This window comes from Oxyura jamaicensis, chromosome 13 (assembly GCF_011077185.1).
Source record: "Oxyura jamaicensis isolate SHBP4307 breed ruddy duck chromosome 13, BPBGC_Ojam_1.0, whole genome shotgun sequence".
Lineage (NCBI taxonomy): Eukaryota > Metazoa > Chordata > Aves > Anseriformes > Anatidae > Oxyura > Oxyura jamaicensis.
Genome location: NC_048905.1, coordinates 4036972 through 4064499, shown reverse-complemented (window position 1 = coordinate 4064499; position 27528 = coordinate 4036972). Strand labels below are relative to the sequence as shown.

The 27528-nt window shown below is 37.6% G+C and overlaps 1 protein-coding gene across 11 annotated transcripts in view; it reads right to left on the bottom strand.

Annotated features, from left to right (window-relative positions):
- The window catches only part of TENM2 (teneurin transmembrane protein 2), an 823338-nt gene that overhangs the window by 44287 nt on the left and 751523 nt on the right, over window positions 1-27528 (bottom strand). For all 11 annotated transcript variants that reach the window (XM_035338975.1, XM_035338974.1, XM_035338978.1 and 8 more), the window contains one exon: window positions 5171-5317. In XM_035338975.1, the coding sequence (XP_035194866.1) occupies window positions 5171-5317 (147 nt within the window). The remainder of the gene's footprint in view (window positions 1-5170; window positions 5318-27528) is intronic.

Genomic DNA, 27528 nt, shown 5'->3' with positions numbered 1-27528 from the left:
ATTCATACTGTAGCAGATAGCTGGCTTTCTCTCATTCATTATCTTTAATGTATTGTGCCAAACAGAATTACCGCCAACTGCATTTCTTGGAGTTGTTACAGCTATATAGTAACGAACCGAAGGGCAAAATTTGTCTTCTGAGATATGCACAACTCTCTTTACAAAGCCAAGTAGAAATAAGTTAAAATGTATTTTAAATAGAACGTCTCACTTTGCATACAAAAACACTCAACAAAAACAAAACAAAACAAAACAAACAAACAAGCAATTTCTCATTCTATTTAACTTATTATTCTATATTGTTATGGCTGTTTCCCTTCCTTCCCGACTCAACTGTAGCACAGATGATTACATTTTGGGGAGAATTATGAGCTGTGAAGTGATACAAGCAATAGTAGTATTTAAGCTTTTTATTTTTCTAATGTTCCTGTACCTGTTCTCTCCATCATGGTCAAATCTGAAACAAACCAAGTTAACAAAGTTTTGGTTGTCTTCTGCTTTTCTTTCCTTGAGATTGCATCATTTAAATGAGCTGTCAATATAATATATATATATATATATATGTAAACTCGAGGAGAATAATTCTGAAGGGATGAAAAAGATAAGTGAAGTGTTAGCAGGAAAAGAAAAGCCTAGAAAGTGCAACTCAAGTGGGTGATACGGGACTCCTGATAAGGCTGCTTATGCAGTTCTTTCTCAAACACCTCTTTGGGGTTATCCCATCGAGCTCAAGACAAAGGGCTCTTCAAACATGAGGTCTTTGCAGGAACTGCATCCATCATCTAGTAAAACTGTCCTTTAGAAAACAAATATGTCTGCATTGTCCTTTTTACTTGGGCGCACTTAAAGGTTTAAACTGAAATCTAGTTAAATATAAACAATTTAATAAGAGTGTTCCAAGAGGCAAAACCATTATGTAATTTAGGAACAACCAAATTATTATAAAACAGTTATTGTAAAAAGATGGTATAAATACCCTCCTACAGAGATTTGCTTATGCAGTAAGTTAAAAGAAATATATACTTAACAAGTAATGTACTTTCTCCCATTCCTCAAAATACCATTTTTAATCTCTTAATTTCCTAAAATAAGTCTACAGTGAATTAAGTGGGCTATACATGTCTATTGGGGGGGATTATACATTGTAATCACGATTATAGGTCTTCAAAAAAAGCCATTTCTAATCCCTCCAAAAGATGCTTAATAACTATTACACTACTGAGGGACTGATTAAGAAAAGGGATTAGTTTTAGAAGTGGCCACAGTGAGTAAATTACATTACTCAAACACATTTTGAAAAAATAGAAGCAATTTCCTATTTAAAAAGATATTAAAAGTGAGTCAATGCAAAGCAAAAACAACCAAAAACCCTTACCTTTTGGTTAGGCTTGCTCCTTAAAAACAAAGAAATGTCTTCAAATCTTTTTCATCAAAGTAGCCTATACATCACAGTGACCCTACATAGGTTCATAATAAAGACCCAATTAAGCACTTATCTAGACCCGATGTGCTGATAAGGACAAATAAAGGTAAATTTTTCCAGAGCTAGCTTGGATCATGCACAGCTCTATTTGAACAGCTCTAAGAGGAGAAAACATCTCCAAATACTCTCCTCTGGAATCCTGTTTTATTTATGTGAGTAATACGCACTGACATCTCATATAAAATGAAGATTTGTAAGTCTCAACAAGACAGGGACACATCTGCCACTTCTAGGAATAAACCAACTAAGGGGCATTAATCTAAAATTGAAAGAAAATATTAAGCATAATCTTTCATTTTTCTCTTTCTGAACTATGGTACCTAATTCACGTTGTGGCAGACAATAAGACAAAACAGGACAAATTTGAATCCCTTTGGAGTCAGTGGCAATGCTCATCTTGACATCCATGAAATGAAGACTTAGCCCAAGGCCTTTGAATCTGATTGTAAGATACAATCACAATAAGAATGGCTGAACAGAGAAAAAACACCAAAATATGTTAAATCTGTTGACACATGGGGAAGAATAGTAGACAGAAAATTATTGTTGCATTTCAGTGACATGCTGAAGTGTCTACATTTTAATATAAATAGATGGATGGGAAAAGAAGGGTGTTTACTTCTGCATTTAGACAAAAAAATAAAAAAAAAATAATAAAAAAAAATAGACTACTTTCATTTGGAACAGTAGTTTGTGTGTTCAGTACTACTCCAGAACTATTTGCTTATGTTAGCAGAGCAGCAAATGAGTTCAACACTTGGCTGCAAATGAACTGTTGAGTTTCAAGTGAAAAGAGTTAGTGGGAGGAAAGGTGATTTCTTTAACTTTCAATAAACTTGCATTTTCATGTGAAACTGGGGGTTCTGCAAACTAGCTGAATCTTTCAAATTGATTCCCATTGTACAGTTCCCACCTTCATCTCATGAGAAAACAATTTTATCTCTTCCCTTTTAGACACAGTCATAATTACATAAAGGTGCATCTTAAAGCACACAGCACACATTCCTTCCTCCCTCTGCATTCCTGCCCACTCCTGTGGTCTTCCCTGCATTAGCATTAATAAACATTAATTAAACACAGGTCACTGGGTGTGTTCCTGGTCGGCTGTGTAGTGAACCAGACAGCTGAAAAGTAGTGCAGCTTAACGCAAAGGCTTTGAGATGCTAAGTATTAAGGGATTAAAGCTATAGCCAGTCTTGAGTGTTGCTGCAGCTCTAACTTGAGACTGACAATTTGACAAACTGACAGGAGTGACAATGACTGTCCTTACAGGGAATATTGGAGAGAACTCCATGCCACCTTAAAGAAATCCAAAACCCCAAATATAATCAGACTGAAACAGCAAACATCACAAAGGCATCTGAGAGACCAATGAGTACTGCAGTGCAACCCAGCTGCAGCGCAGCTCAGTTGGTACCACCTGCGCTGCGTGTACAACCCAGTGTGATTGAATCAAAGGGCTTATCTGTTTGCTTTCCTTACAAATACCTTGCAGGTGTGTGGAGAAACAGCTAACTGAACAGGTGTTGAACATATCCTAAGCTCCCTTACAGAAAAACTCCGTATAAATTTAATAAGGATGATACTATTAGAGACCAATAATGATCTTTGGATTGAAGTACTAAGCTAAGGGTCATAAAGGTTTCACTTCTGGCTTTATCATGAAATCCCCATGTGAAAATGGGTGGGGGTCAATTGGACCTTACAGATTGTTTGCACCTTGGAACAGGAGTGGATTTTCAAACTACTCACACTCCCACAGGAAGCAGTAAGCAATAGTCTATCCAGCCTCTACAAAAATCTAACTTCATGCTGTAAATTCTGAGAACTTAAGAGTTCTCCCCTTAAATTTTCTAGCTAGGCCAAACAGTTTTCTTTCAGGTATGAGTATGGTGAACTAGAAACCATTCATCTGCTATAGCAGCTCTGATTAATATAATGTGTCAGTTGTATGGCCTATGTATATTACATATCCTTAGATTTGCCTTCCATAAGGGAAGTTTTAGAATTCTGCACTTCTAAATTGCAAGGAACAGCTGAATAGCCTCACTAGCTAGTCAAATCATTTTTTCCCCAGAGTGCCTTTATGTTTTACAGGTGAAGAATATTGTCTTGGATAAGTAAGCTGGTCCCTGTGTGTAAGTGTTTTTGTTCTTTTTTAGACACCTGATTTCAGTATTTTTAATAACTTTTTCCAAATTCACTCCTTGTTTTTTGTATCTGATGACACACACCCATTTTCAAATTTTCCTTTATAATCTTCAAAGGTAGTAAAATTGTAAGCCAAACCAATTCAGCTTTTAGCTTCTTACACTGCAGACTAACACAAGTTTAGTGGGTTTTGTTGTTTAGTTAAATGACCAAAGTGTAAACAAACAAACAAAACACACTCTAAATGATGTAACTTGGCAGTTGGATTTTGCTCTTTACAGAGCAAAAACAGATTTGCTGACACCTATAAAGTAAATTCCAGTTCTCTGAAACTGAATCAGCCCTAGTTCTTTCTAAATAGTTCTGTTCGCAGTGATCATGTGAAGCCAAGAAACTGACAGAGAATTTACAGATTAGACCTAGCAGATGATATTCAGATGTGGTTAAATCATGTAATCAAAAACAACTTCCCCCCCCTGAAATTTTATATAAAATTACTCATCTTAATGACAATTTTATCCTAGAAGAATCATTCCAATACGTCAAAGTTCTCTGTTTATCTGCAGTTTCACAGAATTCTCTGTTTCTCTGCCGTTTATGGAATATCACAAGTAAAACATTTATTAATCAGCAAACAACTGATGTACTCTTTAGTTATTGGCCAAAGAAAAATGAAGTAGCCTCAAGGCAAAAAGCTGTGTCTAGTGTTTGATTTTTAATAATGAGCAGAAGCTGATGAAAAAGAATCTAGGTGTCTTACTAAAGGCATTGTGATGAGAGGTATAAAAGAGCTACGTCAGATGAAAGGGATAGTTTACCAAGCAATCCTATACAGATGGCACAACTTCTCAGAAGTGCTTTCAGGCCAGTATAACTTAATACACCATGGAAGGCTCTACAAAAAGAGAAACTGAAGTCATCTTTGAAGGTAAACACAGAACAAATTCTATATTTAATAGGTGTGTGCCTGATAAAGGAGAAAGAAAACTGAAGGGGGATCTCAGAACCTTACCATATATGACTATTCAGCACAACTCACTCAGCCCTTTCAAGTCTGGCATACGAACTGTGAAATACAGCAGCAAGCTACAATGACTTACACAGGTTGTGCACATGAGAGCATGACCCTGGCCTCGAGCACAGAGCTGAAAAAATGTTGCTAAATATCCTGCTAAATCCGCTGCTATGCTTGTGCACACAGGCACAGTCATTTACCTTTCACTTCACACATGTCGAGAGCCTACAGGAAAAAGTTCTCATCTGCAGGCTGTACTCAGCACCCATGAAATGCCATGGGCTCCTGTGGAATTCAGGCTGGGAATGGGTCTGCCTGCAAGCTCACACGCAGGCGCTGTGGGTCACCATGTCTCTCCACAAGGCCCCAGCACTCCCAATCTCATTTGTTTCAAAAGAAATGGAACAACAACGCTCGGCGGTAACAACAGCCATACTCCTTGTGAAGTAAAATGACTCAGGAAGAAAGCAGAGACAACCCTCTGCTCTTTAGGGACTGGAAATTGGAAGACTTCAGCTCACCTCCCTCGTTATCCTTGTTATCGGCACAGGAAGTTTCCATGGCAACGTTGCATCCAGGCCCTCTCCAGCCGGTCTGGCAGACACACTGCCAGCTGTTCTGGCCGAGCGTGCATCTCCCATTGCCGTTGCACAGATCGGGGCAGCCATCTGGTTGAAGAAACGAGGAAGGTAAGTACAAGACATGCTTATTCCCACTAACACACACTTCTGACAATATTACTGTGCAAACAAAAAGCCCAGCTCTTGCTGGTGGGGCAAACGCTCTGCCAGCCCCAGAGACACAGCCCTGGTGTGTGTGGAGAAGGAGGAACCCCTGGGAAGTGGGGACTCAACTCAAGCCTAAAGAGAAGCTGAGGCCTACCATCAGCCACTATAAATGTTTTAAGAACCCTGTAAACGTTCAGATCTTCAGTTAAAGGCAGTAGATGAAAATAATCGTCTGCTGACAAGGTCATGTTTTTCCCACTGTGTTTGTATCCATACATGAGGGAGAAAGTCTCCTTATACAAGCCCGACAACGTTCAGCATGACTTTTATATCATGTATTGAGTAATTCTCCAGCGCTCCTCTAACACAAAGTTTAAGTAAATTGTTCTGAAAATGTTTTCCTTCTTTAACAGTCACTTTAAAAGCCCTTCTTATTTAACACTAAGTTCACGATGTAACCTTTCAGACTTTTGGAAAGATAGCATATCTAGAAGAGGTAGCCCACAAAAATGCATGTTTTGAATTGACTATGGATGTGATGTGACTTACTGTATAGCAAGAACTGAACTGGAAACAAAAATATTCACTTGCTAAGGTGCTTATATATGCTAGCAGAACATCCATAGGCAAGAGAACAACTTGACTGCTTTTTATTTTTCCTACAACTGAATGAGTCTCAGGAGGTGCTACTGTGTCTTCCTGAATATTCACTATGAATAAAGAGCAAGAAGACCCAATTCCACCCTGCAAGGTACACGAAGCCTTGGTAACCTTCCAACCACATCCAGTCCATGCAAACATCTCTCATTTGTCTATAGATGTGAAAGAACATTTGGGAGTCCTGTAATGGACCTTTCATATCACCTTTTTATAAGGAGGACAAGGCTGTGTTGCCGTACTGTTCTCATAGGTTGGAACCCAAGCACTCAAGTTCTTTCATCTGGTTTGGAGACACAGTCTAATCCTGTCGGGTATCTACACTACCACCACAGAACATGGAATCATTAATCTCATGCTATTGGTCTTGGGCAGAAAATGTCATCCAAAACAGCTCACAAGGCTTCATACTTTCCCAATCTCCCCTCTACTACCAGCGATGGGTCACAGCCAGCATCGAGATGTGAAGGGACCTGTGCAGCCCTCTCAGGTGTCACCAACTGGCTGGATTAGCTCTTTGCATTTGCCTCTGTGATCTCAAGCTGTGACTATTAATTAAGTACTCCATTCCCTTCCCCAGGTGTTTTAAAAGCACCGAGGAACTAATGGGCACCCTACCAGATTGTGGATAATCTTTTCATCAGGTATGAGCAAGGAAGGCAGCAGTGGGAAATATCCAGAAACCAAGTAAATATGTTCTCTTTGTCTGAGCAGCACAGCTGCAGTTGTGCAGTACTGGAGAAAGCCCAAGATGACAGGAAGTCACCTCAGTGCCCCTTGGCCTCTGCAGGTGACCAGGAATAGGAGCAAGTGTCAAACCAACACACCTGGTGCTGAAAGGTTGAGCAGCCTTCCAGAAATCGCTAATTTCGCCTGCCTGTAAGAGCATTTCTATAAACCTGCCCAGAAAGCCAGTTTGAGTTTGGTGTCTTCCTGCTTCTCCTAGCAGCCTTGGCCATAACCAGGTGATGTCAGGTAGAAGTCCCTCTGACCCTGCACTGGTTTCCACAGTGCCACAGGAGACTGCCTTGTGGGAAAGTGAGCTGCCTCATATCCCTGCTATTCACAACTGGTATCACAAGAGGTAGATATTCACTCTTCCTTTACCTAGGTGGCTTACTACCTGATAAATTCATGGTGAATAATTAAACTTTAATAGGATTAAATAGTCCATGGTCACGTGGACTTTTCAGTATAATTCTGAAAGTTTCCTTTATTTTTATTTTTTCAAAAAAAAAAAAAAAAAAAAAAAAAAGAATGTTGGGCTGGTGGAAGGTGTCAGACTGAGACCTCAGCTGTCACACAGAAAAGGCTCTCCATAGGCAACACGTTGTCCTACCAGGTGCCTGAGCTTGTAGCACTTGCAGCACTGGCACAGCAGCTCAATCTCCCAGTCTCTGCCAAGTAAGACAGGAGACCTCTTTGCTCAGGGCCAAGGCCATTTAGTTCATTTTACAGGGAAAGCTATCGGCAGACAGAAACAAGTCCTAGAAGTTTTATTTCAGTACTGCTATTGTGTATTAAAAAACCTAGCTGTAAAAATGTATTTGCAACACAGGAAATATATTTTCGAGTCATTTGTTTTATCTCTTTGGTTTGTTAGGTTGTTTGAATGACCAAAATGATAATGTCTGAGGGGAGGCATCATACTGTAGGACAAATTTTTCCTTTTAAATGAAAAACAAACAGTAATTGTGAATATACACACAAGGTTGGCTTTATACTGGAGCGCTGAAGAGAATTAAATCACAGAAGCAGTTTACTTTGCATCATATGAGCAAGATGAAAACATGAACAGTAGGGAGCTAGCAAAATCTCTGAGAAGTTTATGTTCAGCTGGGGATTAATGGACATGACTTTGCTTTTAGCTTAAAGAGGGAAGCAAGCATCACTGGTATAGACATGGTGTTGCTAGGATACACCATGCTACCTCTGTCGTTTATTTAACTGGCTTCCAAAGACAGATTTTGTGTTTCAGTAACGTAAATATCAGGAGGAAGGAAAAAAAAAAAAAGGCAGCAGCAAACTACAGTATGATCCAAGTATTCCAACAATAATTTCTTCCTTACAAAATTATTAAGTTATTGGATGTGTTGACTTTAAAAACAGCTTTAAGTAAGAGGGAACAATTGAGGTATTTTGTATAAAACAGTAAGGGAAAACAATTGAGGTGTGTTTGTATACATGTGTTGTGCATGTCTGTATTTGCTTGTTTTCAAGCAAATATTTACATAATGATTATGATCCCAAATTTGTCCTAATGACCTGTTATCTAAGTAGACAACAGATTTCCATTATAATCTAGTAAACAAATACTACTTTTAAAAAAGTTTATATTTAGGCAGTACACTTCCATCTGAAGTCTGACTGTCTCTGTGTAGAACCGCCTCCATGCCCATGTGCACAGCAGTCAGTACAGACGAGTACCCTCAGCACACACGGCATGGCATGTGGCCAACAGGCCTTCATGCACTGCAGTGCATTTTGACAGCAGACAAGCTAACAAAGCACCTAACCAAGAGCCTCGGGATTCTCAACAAACACTCGGTGCTCACTGCTGGGTACACGACCTTTGCTGGCAGCACGCGATGCACTAAGTGTATGCTAAGACTAAGTGCTTTGTTAAAGCCTGCTTTCATTCACACTGAGCAGTGTCTTACCTCCCACTTGTCTTATGAATTTACTCACAGAGTAAGGCAGTCACAGAGGGAAGCACTATCGAAATCTAACCTTGAGAAGCAATTCACCACTGTATAACACTCTGTCAGAGCACAGAAAGGGGTCCTCCATGCTAAGCAGACAGGTTGCTATTCCTAGCGTGTAGAAAAATTCTACTCATCTTTTCTATTACAGTATGCTTAATGGAAAATGTCAAAATGCTAGCTTAAAAAAGAAGAAAGTGCTTGTTTAAAGTGCTAGATTGACAGCGTATTTATTCACAGCGCAGGCACTGTACGGGCAACAGCAGTTCAAGTGTCCCACTTTCCTAGCAGTGTCCCTGCACAGGCTGCCGCGGCTGGAGGCAAAGCACCAACGCGCTCTCCCTTCCCCCTTCCCTGTGGGACTGGTCAGCGTCCGTACATGAACATACGCATTTGGAATTAAAATGGCAAGATAAAATGCAGTGCTTTTTCCAACGTACTGTCAGGAATATGTGACCAGCATTGTGAGGGAGTATCAGAGTAAGAGAGGATTTCAAAATCAAAACACTAAAATCCATTCCTGTCCACACCATGGACGTAAAATGCCCAGCACTCATGTCAGGTGGGGAAGGAAGAGGAAAAATTAAAGGCATTAAATACTCTCTAGATACTCTGGATCTAATAGAGAATGATGTAAACAGTTTTTTTGTTTGTTTTTGTTTTTTTACATATGAGATCCTTCTTCGCATCCTCACTGCACAAAACAATCTCCATAATCTTACAGATTCAGAACACCAGGGATAGTGTTCAATGCCTGAATTTACTACCTCTCTTCTGTTTTTTTTTTTTTTAATTATTTTAATTATTATTTTTTATTTTTATTTTTTTATTATTTATTTTTTTCTTTTTTCTGCCCAGCTAGCCAACTAAACTGGAATAACAGAACAAACTCATTAGATTTCCCAGTACTTCTCTTTGGTTGAAGAGTTTGTTATATTCTTAACTTGATTAAAGTTCAAAAAACAACCATTTCTTTGGAAGTTATTATAGCGCATCTATGATGCTAAGTAGCATAAGGATGCTGACTCATGAATCACAAGGGCCCAAAGACAACTTTGAAACTATAAAATTTTGTAAGCAAAGATTCAGCACATATATGCCAGTACTCAGGGACCCTTGTCCACTACGTACACTGTTTTCCAACAAGTTAAAACCCTTCGCTTATAATTCCACAGGTTATCCATTACAATGCATATATGATGACAGCACATTACAATGGAAGGAGCTTTGTTGATACGTACCACAAACAAATACTCGGCAATGATAACAACGTGGGAGGACTGTAGTTTGATGGGGGGAAAAAAAAAAAAAAAGTGATTCTTTGCCAGAAAATAGTTGAGTTTTTTGTCATAGGAATAAATTAGATTTGTGTCTCTTGAATGTGTCTGTTACTAACAGGAAGAGGATCTACCATGGCTGCTAAGTAAATGTAGTAGCAGAAGATGACACTATTACACAAATCCCTAGGAGAAATGAGAACATCTCAACATGACAAGGACTATTTGTTTCTGTTTTCTGAACTTCAAACTCTGCAGCCAACTATATATATAAACAGTTATTTCATTCATCTAATTTCTTAGTATTAATATTCACTACAGAAAAGGGTCAAAAAAGTTCAAGATCTCTGGTTAGGCATAACAGGAAAAGCAACCTCTCATCTGAAAGCCTTTGCAATTCCAAAGCCCAAGGGTACTTAAAACACTAGATTCTGATATCTGTTTGTAGAGCTCCACATAGCCACAGTCCCTGATGGGGCCTAGAAGATGCTATAAAAATAGAAATTAAAGTGTTACTGTTTTTCATATCAACAATTGAAGAGTGAGAAAAATATAGTGTGCCTAGAAAATAACAAACATTGCTGTTACCGAGTTCATTGTGAGCAAAATTAAGTCTACTGCTTCCAGCGGGCCTATGTAAGCTCTATCTATTGCCATAGTTTCATATTTTCAAGATTTATATGAGATTTATGAAAAGCTGAATTTAACAAGAAACTCAGCAGAATCATTATGAATAGTAAACAAAATCAATATGGACAGCGCTTGTTTGTAAGAAAGTGATGGTGCTGGATATATTTATGAGAGAGTACTCGTAGTTTAATCTACAATGAAACTATCCAGGGACTAAATGGTAAGGTGATTAATTCATTTTTGAACTCGGCAAATTAATTTCCAGTATCTAGACAGTACATGAAAAAAATTAATCCAGTCTTGGATAAATTCCACAGAGAGTTCTTTTTCATTCCACTGATACTTATAAACTCCAGGTACACAATTACACACATACACAGCTACTCAGGACATATAGGTTTTCTTTTGCATAAACTACTTAAAATCTCCAAAACAAACATTTTAAGCAAATCAAAGTACAAAGGCATGCTGTCCAATTAATTTGTGTTTTCGCTCTAAATCTTAATTCTCTTTATAATCATCAGAACTCACAGTGGGGCCAATCACTTGAAAAGAAGGAAAAGAAGGGCAGTAAGGATAGAAAAAAGGGGAACAAGAGAGAGAGAGGAAAGAGGTTAACTGTTCTCTTCTCCAAGTGTATCTAATAACCAGTTATAGAAGAGGACAATGACTTTAGTTGCAACTCAGTCTGTACATGGAAAATTAAATGTAAATCAAGAGGCTGCATCTTCTGAGTCCTTCTGATCTAAAGCTATCAGCCATGGCTGCCTCCTCCAAACAATAACTTTAGTGGATCGAATGGATTCCCTGTACTTTTCCCCATTTAGTACACCTATTAGTTTGAAATATAGTATCTCCTGTTTATCTTTGCCTAAATCTATTTTCCACATCCTGATCCAAAGTCCAGTGGCAGTCAATGTAGTCTTTGCACTGACTTGAATGGATGACGGAGCAGGCATCCTGTGGGTGGAGATGCCCTGCAGTAGACTATGGTGCACAGCACAGTGTACACACGGTACACAACATCAGTTTCAAGGGGAACATGAGAAATTTAAATCCTCCTCTTCCTCATTACAGCTGTTAAATACAGACCTGTAGTAAATGAAAGTAGTCCCAGATATGATCGTACCTATGGAATACAGAGAAACTACATAAAAGCAGTAATGCTAATAAGCCTGTTTAATTTGTACTTTAGAGGATAATCACTGTTTTCATATTTTTCTGCTCATTCCTTCTGTGAGTTGTTGCTATGCCTATGGCTATCTAGCAAATAATAAATGAGGTACATAGAACGAGGTATCTAGCAATATCAAGGGGAAAAAAAAAAACAAAAACAAAACACCAGCTTTTTATTTGCTATTGTTATTTTTAATCCTTCAATTCCAAAGCCTACAGGGCTTAGTTTAAGCCAAAGAAAGGGGGAAAAAATGCATTACGGTAGGAACAAAGAAGTTATTTTCTACATCATTATATTTAAACAAAAATAAACTCAAACCCTAAACACTTGCCAATGCAATAAATTATTGGTTGAGTGAGACGTGAGGCTCCTCTGAGTGAATTTGGGCAGTACAGGCTAAGGAACCTATGGAAGTACTAGTTCTGTCTTCAAAGCAGGACAGCTGCAGAGACTGATAAACTGTGAGAGTGCTCTAACTCTAACCCAGAACTATTCCAGCCTTTTACAGGTAATAAAAAGTCTGATTTTGCTGCTCAGCTGAGTTAAAACTAACGAAGAATAGGCTAGCTACAATTTTACTTATTGAAGAAACTGAAAAAAAATGCAGAGGTCAACAAGGAAGTTTCAGGAATCCTCAATCTCGATTTCTTCCACACTAATACTTACAGTGCAGGCAATTATTATGTTAAGTAAGGTTCCTTAAGTTGCCTGGGATATGCATACCATAACAGAATTTCCCTCTAAATTGCATCTATTTACTATATACCTATGCAACTTCTTTCACATTTAAAGACAGGGACTGGGAGAACATCTAGGTTTCCAAACAAAACAAGAAAACGTGAAAAAAAAAAAGTGTGATTTTAGAAGAAAAGTAAACTTCTCACAAAGGGGAACCACTGGTACTAAAAAGCAAGTGTAAAGTGAAGTCACTTGCATCTTTCTGAAGAGAAAAAAAAGGGCAAATGGCAGCAGCGCAGTGGAACAGCAGTGTGCTGTCTGCATGCCCTGCTAACTCATGCCTGTAACACAGAAGATGCATCACATTTGTCTCAGAAACTAACTCTGCTTATGGTTACTTAACAGAGATGATCACGTGAAAATAATTTCAAATGTGAACCAGCACAAGCAAGGTAGCTGAACGAAACACATGGTGCGCAGAGGGACACTGCTGCAGCCCACAAGCTCCAGAAGAGCTGCATGGGTTTGTCTATCGCCTGAGAATATTATTTGCGTGGTTTTGAACAAGAGCTGAAACATGACCCTAGCAGCATATTCTAATTATACAATGTACTCTTTTCAAAAAAGATTCACATTCAGCTCATATTCATATATCCAACAAAAAGATACATAAAAATGCAGTAAAATTTGTACTTAAGGTAACTGGGTCTCTCGAATTAATCTTACCATAACAAAATCCCTGTGGAATATAACACTGGATGGAACTGTATTCATAAAACCAGTGCCATAACCATCATTTTTTATTGCGTTAATGTTTCTGATACGGGGTACAAGAGTTTGGTATCACCCTTTGTAAAATGGAGTATCATTTCTAGAGAAAGAAACCTTCTCAAGTTAGGTTTATCTCTAAACTAACATCTATAGAAATAGTTTATTGGCAGCGTAATGATAAAATGACCTAACAGACGGGATGTGTAAATTCAGTCAATTGAAGAGTAACGAGCAAAACATTGACCTCATATTTAAAAGAGCAGATAAGCTAATTAAAATGTAATAGTTAAAATCCCTACATTAATCTCAGTGGTATGGCAAGGATTTTGAGTCATTCATTCATAGAAGTTAGGATTCACACAGTAATTGCTACTCAACGTCCTCACACACACTGTAATTTGCTTTTTATTCGAAATATGTGGCTGCCATGTATTTGTACAGTTTTTATACATCTCAATTGCTTAATATTTAAGAATTTTAATTTTTTTTTTTTTTTAATATGTAGCAACAGTTTGTACAGAGTATGTAATCAAACTTCAATGAAAGATGTTTCAGTAGAGTGTCGGTATGCTTTTATACATACTTATTAACTACAAAGCTTTGAAAGCAACACACACACCGACACAGAAAGTTGTGTTACGGTTAGATTGCCTTTACCTGCACTGTCCTCTCTGTGGCATAGGAACAAATACAGAGAAAAAAATGCAACGTGATTCTTAAGTGAAAACTGTACTTAGCAAAAGGATCTTTGATACGGTGCCACCAACTGCCAGGTATTACATTTGAAAAGGTCTGTTTCATTTGGCTAACTGAAATTTATAAAATTCAGCATGAATGACCTATTTTTTACTTGCTTCAGGCAGGAAACAGCAGAAATTTTTAATTTTGCTATTTTTAACAGCTAAAACAACATATGAACTCAGAATTATACTCTTCTTACTGAGGTGTCTTTAGGGTTTGAACCCTGAAGAAAAGCAAGTCGTGGTTCTCAGGGATTGTCCAGTTTCACTTTCCTTTATGCAGTTTTCATACAAAGCCCAGACAACAACAAAGGATGCTGTTACTCCATTCTGTACTCCCAGGCAGACTAAGCTTTCCAGTGGGGATGGCACAGTGCCAGGCTTATCCAAATTTGAACACGATTTAATGAAGTTGTGAATGCAGCCTGTAGAAAACTAGAGGTAAGCCCTACCCTTCACCTGCTCAGACAGGAACTTCTAAAATCCCGGTAGACATCGGGAGGCTACAAAGGTAGGCCCTTCTTTAAAATACTTAAAATCTAAGACAGTGCTGATATAAAAAAGTGCAAGATCAGCCCCGAAAAGGGCAGGATTGCTTGTTACTACCAAAGCTCTGTACTCCCAGCTCTCTCATTTGATTGAAAACCCTCCAGTGATGCAGATCCAATTTTTCTCTACGAGTGCCTTGATGGGTCAGGAGGGGAGATTGCACTGTCATTGGTTACCTTGTCTCTAGACACAAATGCCATCCAGCATTTCTCCTAAAGGAGACTCGCAATCACGGCACTTTACTGCTCAGAAAGTATTTTAAGCAACATTGTTCTTCTGTTGCATCAAAATCTCAGTGCAGAGGCAGGGAATTCAAGTGCCAACCTAGGTTAAATCAGACAATTTCTGTTAAGATGCATTACCAGTAACCACAAATAGGGATTCTTTAGGCCTTACGTAGTCCTAAAACTCCAGGCTGTTTATAATTAAGCACAAAATACTCTTCTCTACTGCACTCACACATTTACAGCTGATTCTAAGTCTCTAAGTCAGTTTCAGTAACAATAAAATTAGTATTCTGCAAACAAGGGCCTCACATAAAATGGTAATAAGGCAAGATTTCAGACTCCAGTGTCTTCAGAAGAAATGCTCAGAGAGAATCAGGGAGAACAAACCCACCAACATGTAAGCTGAGAGGAACATGAATGCTGCTACTAGGCAGGCCTTAGCATTAGCAATGTTAAATGCAGGGAATAGTGCAACTATTGCAAAGTTTATCTGCCTGAGAAAAGCTGTCAGACTGTAATGTGACAAAACTAGCCAATAAATCTGAAGTGGCTAGATTTCTTGGGACTGAATCCTTCTTCAATGACAGGGTTCACCCTTCATCCTTCGCCATCATATAAGCTGAGGGCCAGGACGTAATTGTTTCACGTTGGCAAAACTCTGCCAAAATTCAACAGAATTACGCGGATTTCAGTCAGGTAATGTACAGCCTCAAGGTTCATAAGCAGTCTGCTGTACCTGGACCCTTTATGTAATACCTAAATTACCATATTGGTTGTTCTTCAGACAAGATTTTTTTCTTCTGGTTTCTGTTGTTAACTGACTACCAGGCATGGTGAAAACACCAGGTGGTTGTAATAACTTACATTATAAACTGCCGGAGGTGGTTTTACAGACCTTTCTGCACTGATAACCAGTGCTTCAACAAACCACTTAGATACTGGGATTTCCTTCCATCAGCCTGGCATTAGCCTAAACGTTCAACAAGGCAGCAAACTTGGATGTATCCATTCTAGCCAAATACCACTGCTATCAGATTTTCCATTTCCCAACAATTTTACAAAGACCTACTAAAACTAACTTAGTATTCTAGACCTAATGCACTTTGGGATTCTCAGGGAAGACACTGGCCATTCTCAGTTCAGTTATTAACTTCAGAATACTTTGACTCACTTCAGAAATTCCCCACACAGGGCACACAGGGGATGTGCTATCCATCACTTCTGGGGGATTGTACCACTCCATTTCATACCAAGATGATAATTGGACCTCTCTCATATTCACCTTGACTACAGCAACACAATATATAGGGGCTTACACCAAATTCAGCTAGGCAAATACTGAAACACTTCTTCTTCACAAGAACAGGTGTATCAAATATAATTTTAATTCTCTCATCAATGGCTTCCTAAAGAAATTCAAAATCATGTTCAGGGCCTTACTTCTTATCTGGTAGGCTCAGGATATTTAAGGTGCCTAAGGTACAGGGATGGAAACCAGGGTTGAGAGCCCTGCTAAGCTGACAAAAGCTAATCTTATCTTTGTAGGAGCTGGAGATCTTAAGCTGCCAACTCAAAACTATGAAATAAATTCTTTCACTCTATAAGTAAGAACTTACATATAAAAAAATCACAGATCCACTTTCTGCCCCAAATACAAATTCAATTTCTATATATTAAAGGAGTTCTAGTAAACTCCTAAAATAGCTTTGCTATTAGTCAGCAGAGGATTAGAAGTGAACCAAAGTGCACTAGCGAGCCAAGACAGCATTTCCAGTGACCAAACAGAACCATTTCCCTCATCCCAGTACTATTTAACTGTAGGTTACATGGGTATTTCTAATCATATTTGAACTCAGTGTGAGGGAATGGGATGTGTGCACACGCACGTGCAGACACAAGAAAGGCACTGTACTGAGGAAAAGCAGATACAGGATACTGCTTGTGTTGCTCAGTATGCTACAGATGCTTAGCTATGGTGCTGAGTGGTGAGTAACAGCCCACCTAATGCACAGTAAAGGGGGCTGTAGGATATCTGCCTTACAAACTATGGACCGAGTGATGTCTGACATCATAACTAGTCCTCATAACCCCATCTGAGGAAGAGGTTGGACTAGATGACCACCTCAAACCCCTACCAACCTGAATTATCGATGAACTTTTCAATTTTAGAACTTTGTAATTCATGATTTTTAGGGCAGCGTATGGCAGTTTTCTCAGGCATTATTACAATATAATTACTTGCTGTTCGTCAGATATTGATGTCTGTATAGAATTTATAATTTAGCAATTAACTTTCAGGTATGCAAATGCAGTTCCTGTATAAATGTGCAGATTGTCTCTCTCAGAAGAATAAATATGAGCCTTAATGTAAATACGCATTTTCCTCCATAACAGGTTAGTTAGCTCTACAAGCATCTATCCCTTAACTTGGTACAGAACTTTGGAATCCCTTCAGGACAAAAAGAACTCTATAGACAGATGCATTATATTTTGCAGCTGATTTTCCTAAAGTCATCTTTGCATGGATTCCAATAAATGGCCTCATTCTGCATGGTTTCAGACTACAGAGTCCAAACACCTCAGCTATCCCAAAGGAAAATCAAATGAAAGTGCTGAATTAAAATGAAGTTTACAAGAAGTATTCTGGGATAGTGTGGAATGGAAAAAGCTTTGATAACACGCACTCTGTGCTTCTCATACCCCTTCTGGCTTGCAGGAATCCTAAATCTTCATGACTGTAAAGGATAATTTAGAAGTAACAACAACAACAACAAAGGATATTTGAATATTAAAACAAATGCATCTTACATTTTATTATTTATGGAGTTCAAGAGTGTACTTGAAATGTAAAGGATGAAAAAAGTGTCTGGAACACAGAAGCAGTATTCTACCATATAGAGAACACAAGTAAAATAAATTAAAATAAATAAGCAATACATTATGAGTATTTGCACATGCTGAGTTGTTTTGGCAGATGCAGAATAGAAGACGTATATTTCAGCCCATAAAACATATTTTGTAAACATATCTAATCCTAAAGAACTGGATATCCATTCTGCATCCTTTACACAAGCCTCATTATTAATAACATTCAATTTCCCATTTTTTAAATGTTCCAACTGTGCAAAGAACTAATAAGAGCTACAGAGGTAAAAATGTTGATTCACAGCATTTTCTCTGTTACTTCTTTATCTGCCTATGTAGTGAAGAAAAAAAAAAAATCCTAACCCTAGGCACACAGCCACTTGCCTTGATATTTAAATACATCTTAAAAACTGATTTTGCTCTAGTAGGGAAGTCTTCACCATTTCACCTCCCAGAAAGCCTGGAGTATTTAACCTGTACTTGGAAGAAATGTTAAAGTGGAAGGACTCTTAATGCAATGCTCACTTTATACAAACAATATTTGCTATAATAGCTCTGCTCCTCCCCTAGCCTCCCTAGAAATAACCTCAACTCTCTAAACAAATACTCAAGCCTCTGCTTACAGAAAGAGTATTTATTTTCCATTTCTCTGTCAAAGCCATCAATAGCACCAACAAAGCTTTTAACTTTGTTGCCCTGCATCTGTATTTGACACAGTTCTTAAAGCACACTGCAATAGGCAGGATGCTGTTAGTTGTAATGGGACTGTTTGCTAGGACCATTTCTCTGGGGAAGTGAAATGCAGTAACTAAGTGAGCTGGAGACGCAGCCAAGAAATCCAGAAATCACTCCACATCAGCTGCACTAGAAGTGTATGATCGATACATTGGATAAATGCACTTTAGTCACTGGTTCGTACTGGGTGAAAAGGTGCAAAACTATGTATTGTCGTACTATTTGCTTCAGTTAACAAAATAAAGAAAAACAGGGAAAATTCTACTTTTCTGTTTTTTATTGAGGTTGTTAATTATCTTAGAAAAGTTGAAGGGAAAATTACCAGAATGTAAGTTTGTTCTGAAGACTAGCATTATTTACCCTCAAAGTACAAATAAAATTAGAACTTCTGTTACTGTTTTCTGACTGTTTCCAGTAATTCCAATTGGGTCTAGTACATCTTTTCTCTCTACTTACAAATAGTTGAAATGTTACCCGTTCTGAGGGTTGCAGAACATCAGAAACACCTAACAGGCTGTACACAACGATGTGTTCAGGGCTGTGAAACCAAGTAGTACACAACAGCTTTTTCACACTGCACAGAAAGACTTCAACAGTTTAGAGCAGAAAGTGAGAAGCACTGTCCTTACTCAAACGGCGGAGGACTTCTATAACATCATACTCAACTATCTAATTCATGACTCTCTAACAAAAGAACACCTTGCAGCATCAAAACATCAGCGGAAGGATCCTCTTACACCTGAGGATGGATGCAGTTTGACTCTGGTGACTTCAGGAGACCTCCACATCTCCTAATCAAGCAAAGTGAACTTTGGAACAGCTTTAGGCTTCAAAGCAAATACATGTATGGACATGTGTTTAATCAGGCACAGTGCCTATCCAATTTACTGTAGTAACTTCTGTAAGTGGTCAGGAACCTTTCCCAAAAATCCTTCTTACTCTGGGTTTCACTGACTAGAGGGAAACACTGTCCTACAGCTTAATGACATCGGACTGCCTTTCTCACCACTGTCCAAATCAGTAAGCTGAAGACATTTAAGTGCATTTTGCAGTGTGCATACCTGCTCTTCGTTCTGAACAAATAAACTTTTAAATGTCTCTTTTTTTTCCTAATCTGGAATGAAGTTACTTACTTCAAGTAAGGAACTAGCAGCAGTAGCCCTATGAAACACTGTCTGTAATAACCCTGTAATTTTTAGTCAGAGGACTACAAAAATAGGAGCGAGTCCAAAAAGAGCAAACATCACCTTTTTTGATTCACTGTTATTTGTTCGCATTGGAATTACATATTTCCTCACATTTTAAAACATCTTCATCCAAAGCACTAAAATATAGAAAATAAATACTTAAAACCTAGGTGTGTGTTCTACGCACATTTTTTAGGAAGGCTCTCACTGAATCTCAGTGGGAACATTTGGTTTAAGAAATCAGATACACTGTAAACACCGTGCTAGAATACTTCAAACATTCAGTGTTTTATCTCAGAAGTGTTGACAAAAAAAAAAATATTATAGTATGGGAAACTGTGACTATAAAAGTTGAATAAATAGATGCAATCTCAAGCAGAAGGCAAATATTTTAAATTACCCTAATTTTCCTGAATAAGTATTTCCCTTAACAAAGGATCTCATGCCTAAAACTTTCCATGTACTAAGCTAATAAGGATTTTAGGAATGTCACGGTAACTAGAAATATAAATACTAGTGATGAAAAACAAACTCTACTTATCAAACACTCTATGTATAGAAGATGAAAATATAAAAAGAAATAGGGAAATAATCAGATTTTAATAAAGACTGCCTTCACTTCTTTTTAGCAAAGTTTCTTGCAGTATAAAGGTATTTAAAATTTCAGGATTCACTTATGTGCATCCACAAAATTTCGTATTTCATATGTAGTTAAATCTTTTGATAAAGGATATGAACCACTGTTTGAAATTAAGCATGGGCCTGACAAATTTTGATTTACCTTTTTCTTCAGCCTGTAAACAAACAAAACTGTTATAAAATTATTTATCAAAGGATTCCAATGCACCATCATAGAACAGATAATCTCTACGGGCTCCTCTAGATATGAATTAAGGAGAGCAGCAACTCCAGTCTAATGGTTAGTCATCGGTACAGATTTTGCTGGGGTTCTCATTTCCCCTTTGCCCTTCTAGCTATATATGCAATAGTACAACAGCACATATATACATCCTTCAGGCTTCTGGCTCTTAACATCTCTGTAGAAGCACAGTGCAGAAACGATGAATGCACACCTGGTTAAATGAACTTTGTATTTTCTATGGTACAGCACTCACATAGCATTTCCCTTACGCAAACATTGCCATCTCAACCTCCAAAAAGTGACCTTGCCTCTGATCATCTATTCACTAAATATGGAAGGCTTTCTCATTCTAAATCCATATTTCTGATTTATTTTGGGAAAAAAAAAAAAGTTCAAACATGCACAGGACTCAATTAAGATGCATATGGATTGGCTATATGATAAAGAATCAATTAAAACGATCAAAGACAAGCAGCAACAAAATGCAATTTTATCCGTAGCTTTCAAATAAGCCAACAAAAAGATGTGTTAGAACTAAAAACATGTGCCCCCATATTCCCCCCCCCCCCCAAATTCATCTATCCATTAACAATGTTGCAAAGTGAGCAATGCCTACCTCCAGTTGGTATTTCTAACTCCTATGCAGTGATATTCTGTCTTAAGTCTCAAGCATCTTTTCTATTTTTTTTTTTTGAAACAAGAAAAGGCACATTACCATTATTTTTCCTGTACTGTTATCAGATTAGATTGTCAGATTACAGATTATAGACACCCAATTGCTTTTTCTATAACTGCTTAATTCTAGGGAATCTTCCATTGTAAAACTATAGGATATAATGCTAATTCTGTTAATTCCAGTGGGAAGAGATCCGTAACTCAGCATATACACATTTTGCTTTATTAAATTGAAAGTAGCAGAAGTTAGATCAGTTCATATTTAAAACGTGCTGAAAATCTGATGGCAACACGCTGCATTAGGAATAAAGTTCTCCCTTCTGTTATTCCCAGCAGTTAAAACAAAAAGTCAGTTCTCTCATACTAGTGTCTTTTTGGCTTTGGGAGAATCAGCATCTTCCTGTGACATTTAGGTTTTTGTGTTTGTGCATGCTGAACTTACAAAAATAACTTCAGTGCTGTTCTTGAGGGACTCATTTGACAAATAGCTCAGCAATCACTTTTGATTCTTAACAATTGGAAAATCACAGTATTTGAAGTGGGACTTACTTTTATGACCAATAAGTCACCAAGTTGTAGTGAAACATTATCCCTAAATTTATCTCTCTTATTAATTTGGCCTTTTGGATAATTGTCCTCCTTGTTTCTGACCTAAAATAGAAACCCGGTAATGTTTTTTGCTATAAAATGGTTTAGTTTTTAATTAGAATGTTATTTAATCATGATTACAACACAGTATTTATTTTTTAAATAATAAATCTCTTATGATATACCAGCTGTCTACAGAACAGGGACTGCATCTTGAAGCACTGTGCATCTTTAGCTCAGTTGTTCTATCCTCTGAAAAACTGACTGTTTAAAGGCAAATTAAAACACATGTTGGCTGGATGCATTGTGAATCTTACTTGTCACACTCGTGAATAATTTCATTCTTTCAACATCTGCCTAAAAAAATCTGATCTGTAATTTCATAATTAGCTGGAATGAATACAGAAGATATCCACCTTTACTTCACATGGGTTATGGTAAAAAATAAATAAAAATGTATATGATTTTGAATTATATGAAAGATAAACTGTCAGCTCATGTAGCTCCGTCTACACTAGTCACCCAAAAACATTTAGGAAGAAATATTTAAACCTTTCCTTGCAGCTATTTTGCATGGTATCTTTACAACATTTTGAAAGCTTGTCACAGCCGATTGATGCTGAGTTGATCCACCTACTCTGCACTGGACTGTTAAAAACTGAATAGAAACTAAAAACACAGTGGGATTAGGAAAAAGCAGTAGAGCCTGACATTGATTGGCAGCTTTTCCAAATTATGGCTCCTTAGTTACAGAACTCAGGAAACCACAGCCTTTTAAAGGGTGTGTAACAGATATGCAACCTGTACACAACCTGTAACAGGTAAAATGCAAATAGTGTGGTAGGACTTCGGTGCCATCATGCAAACGGAGTTTGGGAAAATGCAGAAACTGTTTTACACTTTAACTAATACCTGGGACTCGCTGAGTGCCTTCCAGTATCCACTGAGACAGCACAGGAAAAGTCACCAAATCCCAATTGTTAGACATGGTCATGGGCCACAGAATTGGCAGACTACCATAAGGTGGAAATTAAAGCACTTTTATTTATTTATTTATTTATTTATTTATTTATTTTTATGGTGTGGTATGTCTAACTTAATAAACTTTTTTAAGGGATCATGTTACATTCCACATTACGTTGAAGTGTTTGTGAAAGCAAAAGTTAACTACTTTTCCATGAGAAATGCTTGTTTAAGAAAAGTATTTGATTGGACTGAATTATTGAAATCAAGAGTGTAGCACCCATTGCCAAGGCTCAGCTCTTGGATTTGAAAATCTTCAAGGAGACAGCTGGACAATGAATCCTTTCTTTTCTAATCCTGTTATTGACTGAAGACAGAATAAGGATGAATACAGTAACTTTAATTTCTTGTGTTTCACTTTTCCTTGGGTTTCAGTAATATAACAGTGAACTGCAGCTAGAGGAAGGGCTAATTAGACACCAGCACTGTTTTGTCTCTGTCTATCCGAGCATGGGTGTGTTTTGAATACTACTGACAGAGTGAGATGGACAGTTGTATGTCAATCAGTACTGTATCACTGAAAACGCCACGGAAATATGGGCTAGAAATTGTAGAAATCTAAACTCTTACAATTTCACAGCAGCTAGAAATCAAGTAATAATTACCCTAGCATTACCCCAGCTATCTGCACTTTCAACATACAGAGATGAACACCAACCATTACCTCAGACCTGAACACCTGCAAAAATGCTTAGGTTTGGATTTCTGCCTTAGATTTCAGTCACATAAAGAATTGTATTTTCTTTGGGCAGATGAGATATACCACATTATACGATGACTTCAATTTGACAGAAAACTTTGCTTCTGTTTATGTGTATGGAACAAATATAACTAAAATTAAATAGACTGAGGCTACCTGCAGGAAATATTTCCAGAAGGTGAGGTTATCCTAAGAAGAATTTCTTAAGCAGGACAGAATAGCAACTGAGGGAAAGAACAAGATAAAAGAGCTGAGTTACTTAAACTTAGTTGAGCATCAATTGCTCAGAATATAGTCTACCTCATAACTAGCACCCTGAATATGTCCCATATTCAGTCCTTCAGATCCTAAAAAAAAAATAAATAAATTGAGTGCACTGCAAGGAAGATGTATCAATATTCAACATTACCATGTATTTCATCCTCAGTGAGTAGTTAATGCACAACCAGTAACTGTGAGTTTGAAGAAAAGGCTTTCAATAGTTCAATTATTTCCCCAAAGCCCTACACAGATCACACAGCAAAATCCTGAACTGACACTTCAGAGATGTTGCAGAGACTGCTTTTTCCTTTTCCTTTCTGACACTAGAATTTTAAATACAATATTAAACAAAAAATATTGTGGAGAAATTTGAAAGCATCAGATGTCTTAGGAAGGCAAAAAACTAACTTCTGTGGCATCCTACTGTTAATTTGATGCTATGTAGGAATCAGAGACAAAATCACAACAAGGTGAAAAGGTAAAACCTTAGGTCTGAATTGTTATTCCATAGAGGTTGCAGCAGGCAGGTAAAATACATTTGGCCTCATCTGCATCTTCAAGCATGCAAGGTTATGTGAGATTGATGTTAAAGGTACAAGAATTATATCTTGAGGATGTACAAGTAAAAATGCATTCCATTAAAGAAAACGCATCTTTAACAGGGACATTAACAGCAGTCCTCAAAAGGATGGGAATATATTGTTCTCTTTTGTATTTATTTCTTAGTAAATATCAATACTATACACACATATATACATACATATTTCTCAAGATCTTGTACTACTTTTCTGTCTCTATCTCACTGACCTCTCACAAGCATTCCCGTGTCTTTGTTGTTTTGTACCCAGCAATACCACGTTATTCACTCACTTGCTGAAGCTGTGCTTGACACCGCAGGGTACAAAATAACACAGAAAACATTATCTCTGGAACAAGAAAAGATTGCCTGGTGCTGAATACTTCTATGAAGAGCAAAATCAGCTTTGCCCTTTCAAAAGTTAGATCAGCAGCTTGATTGATTGCCCTCCCCTGCTTTTTGTAGTCTTTAAAGAGTTCAAGAATTGGCCAGAAAATCAGTGTAACTCATGTAGAAGCCCCTCCAAAAGGAGAAATGAAATGTGATTTTAGTTTGTGAAACTATTCACCGGCATCTGCTGGGTGCATCTTTGAAGTACCAGACAAAATGCAGGAAGCCTTGCTGAAAACACTCATTAAATTTTGGGGGCTACTAGTAAGGTCATATTCTGCATATACCTTATAAAAAGGGAAAGAGAAAAGCCACTCAAATGTTCTGTCACTGCACTGTGACATATTTCAATCATCTATAGGAAGCCCTCAACAAAGATTGCAAACAAGAAAATTCTTCCTGGTGAATAAGATTAACTTTTACTCCAAAAGGATCCCCAGCTGCCCTGGGTAAATTCTGCAAATGAAAAGGAATTTGGTTTCTCAGCTCTCTGAAAGTCAAACCACTCTCGCTCTATGCAAATCTCTACATACAATATATCTCTCTACATACAATATATATCTGGAAGGAAATACTGTATTGTGCTCAGCCATGAAAAGGTAAGAGCATACAGAATGTAGTTTTTGATACCTTAGTATACAGAAATTGCTTAGAAAGCTTACTTGGACCTGATACACAAAAGTATCAAAGAACAATTTAGTTATTGGAGTAGGAATTTAGAAAGTTACAAACCAGGGGGGGGAAAAAATAAATACTATGAGCTCTGAAGAAAAGAGCTGTTATTTACACAGCATGAAACCAGGGGACAAGATTTTATTCAGAAGTTTTGGAGGTGGGATAAAAGAGGATACTTATAAAATCAGCAAAGCACCTCAATAGCAGACGTAGTTGGCAATTACAAGTAGCACCATCTTTCCAGGAAGAAATTTCTATTTGATTATTTATAGGGCAATTGCATCTTTACTGAAATACAGCGATGTTGGACTGCATTACCACCCATCTATCTGACTAACTCATTCATTTTGGCTATATAATGCAAAGTGATATGACATAGATGAACGCGATTCTCTAGGTATCACAAGTCTGACTGATAAATCTATGTAGGACTACATTACATTTATGATCATAAATGGTTCTCTACAGATCAGGAGCATCAGCTAGAGCTACAGCTGTGAAACTAGTTTGAAGTAGTAAAAGATATCTTTATTAGTACAAGAAAATGAAATCAGCGTATGTCACCTCACAGTCAAACCACCAAAATCCACTCTCTCATATTTACTCCAGGCTAAAATTGGATCTATCACAACTTTGGCTCTTCCTGTTTTTAACCTCTTATGAGCCCCTCTGCTGTAAACTTTTTCTGAAGAGGATCATTCCTCTGGAGGAATAACTGTGAGGTGTGAAAGTACATATACAAATTTCATCAGACTACCAACATCAAATACCACCAAGCCACCTATGGCAAAATTACTGTTTTCAGGTCAAAGTACAAAAATGTCACTTGCTAGGTGGGAGTTCTACCTCTCACATAGAGTTTCTCTATGCTTGCATGGCAAATTAAAATGCAAATTATGTGCAGAGAATGACAGAAATCACTGAGAATCCCTCAGTTTAATTCATGCAGTATCTGCTACTGTTGTTTTGCTGAAAGATGCATGGGAAGGAAGCCATCCTATGATACTCCAAATGAAAGCTTGACACCACGTACCTGAAAGACTTCTGGTTAATAAGAAACCTGCTTCCAGGTGTAAAGACAGTAGGATGTCTGTATTATACAGGTGATAAACCCGAATTCACAGATATAGAAACAGCCACTGCCTCCAACATTTCTGGTCATGTCACCATCCATTACATCCATTACCAACAAATTTCTGTATCGTCAGTAATGAAAAATGGTCATGACCCAAATATGCTATGCAGTTTTCAAATGAAGTTAAAAAAAATGCGTGTCCCTCACTCTACAGAGTGCAAACTAAATCTCTTTTGTCTTTGTTTAGCATTTTGTTATACCTTGGTAAGTTATAAAATGGTATAGATAAATCTTAAGTAAGAAACGCATTGAAGTCTAATATATCTAACTCTTAAATTGCTCTTTGTCAGATACGATGGCTTTCCACTGTCTCCTCCCACACACTTTCCGTCTCTCCTGAAAATTGCTTCATCTTTGAATCATTACCATTGTAATTACAACAAGAAAAATCAGTAGAAGAAGAAAAAATCTTTGACATAAAGAGCATTATCATGGGACAAAAATATCCTGCTGGATCCAAAGATAACACAATGCTCCATTATTAATGTTTCTATCGATTATTGACTTCATGATGAAGTAAAAATCTAAATGTAAATCCTTTCCCTTTATATGTGGCACTCCCTTGTGCCTCCAAGAAATGTAAACATGTCTAAAAGCTGTAATGGGCATGGTTATCCCAAAACATCCGAGGAAAGTAAGTTTTTAGTAATTTTTTTTTTCCTCAGTAAAAGCATCAGAGATTAGGATGTTATCTGTCCAGTATTCAGTTGGGTAAGTCCTGGTACGTCAAAGGGAAGGTGTTTTAAGTATTTACCTACTGGGTGTGATATTTGCTCCTTGTTTGGATGTTTCAGAGTGGCTCTATGTATGGAATCATAGAACAGGCCGGATTGGAAGGGACCTCAAAAGATCATCAGGTCCACAACCTATAATTCTGCAAATACTTAACTCACAGATTAGTCTCCTTGGCTGGATAAATGATCAAATTCTACTTTTAAGAGTGGCATCCAATTATTGACGTGGATGAAAGTACAACTTTTAACTTAGAACAGTATCAGATAAGTTATTTAGAATGAATACTTCCATTTAAGCTCCAAAGGACCACTTTATACTATCATTTAAAATCAGAC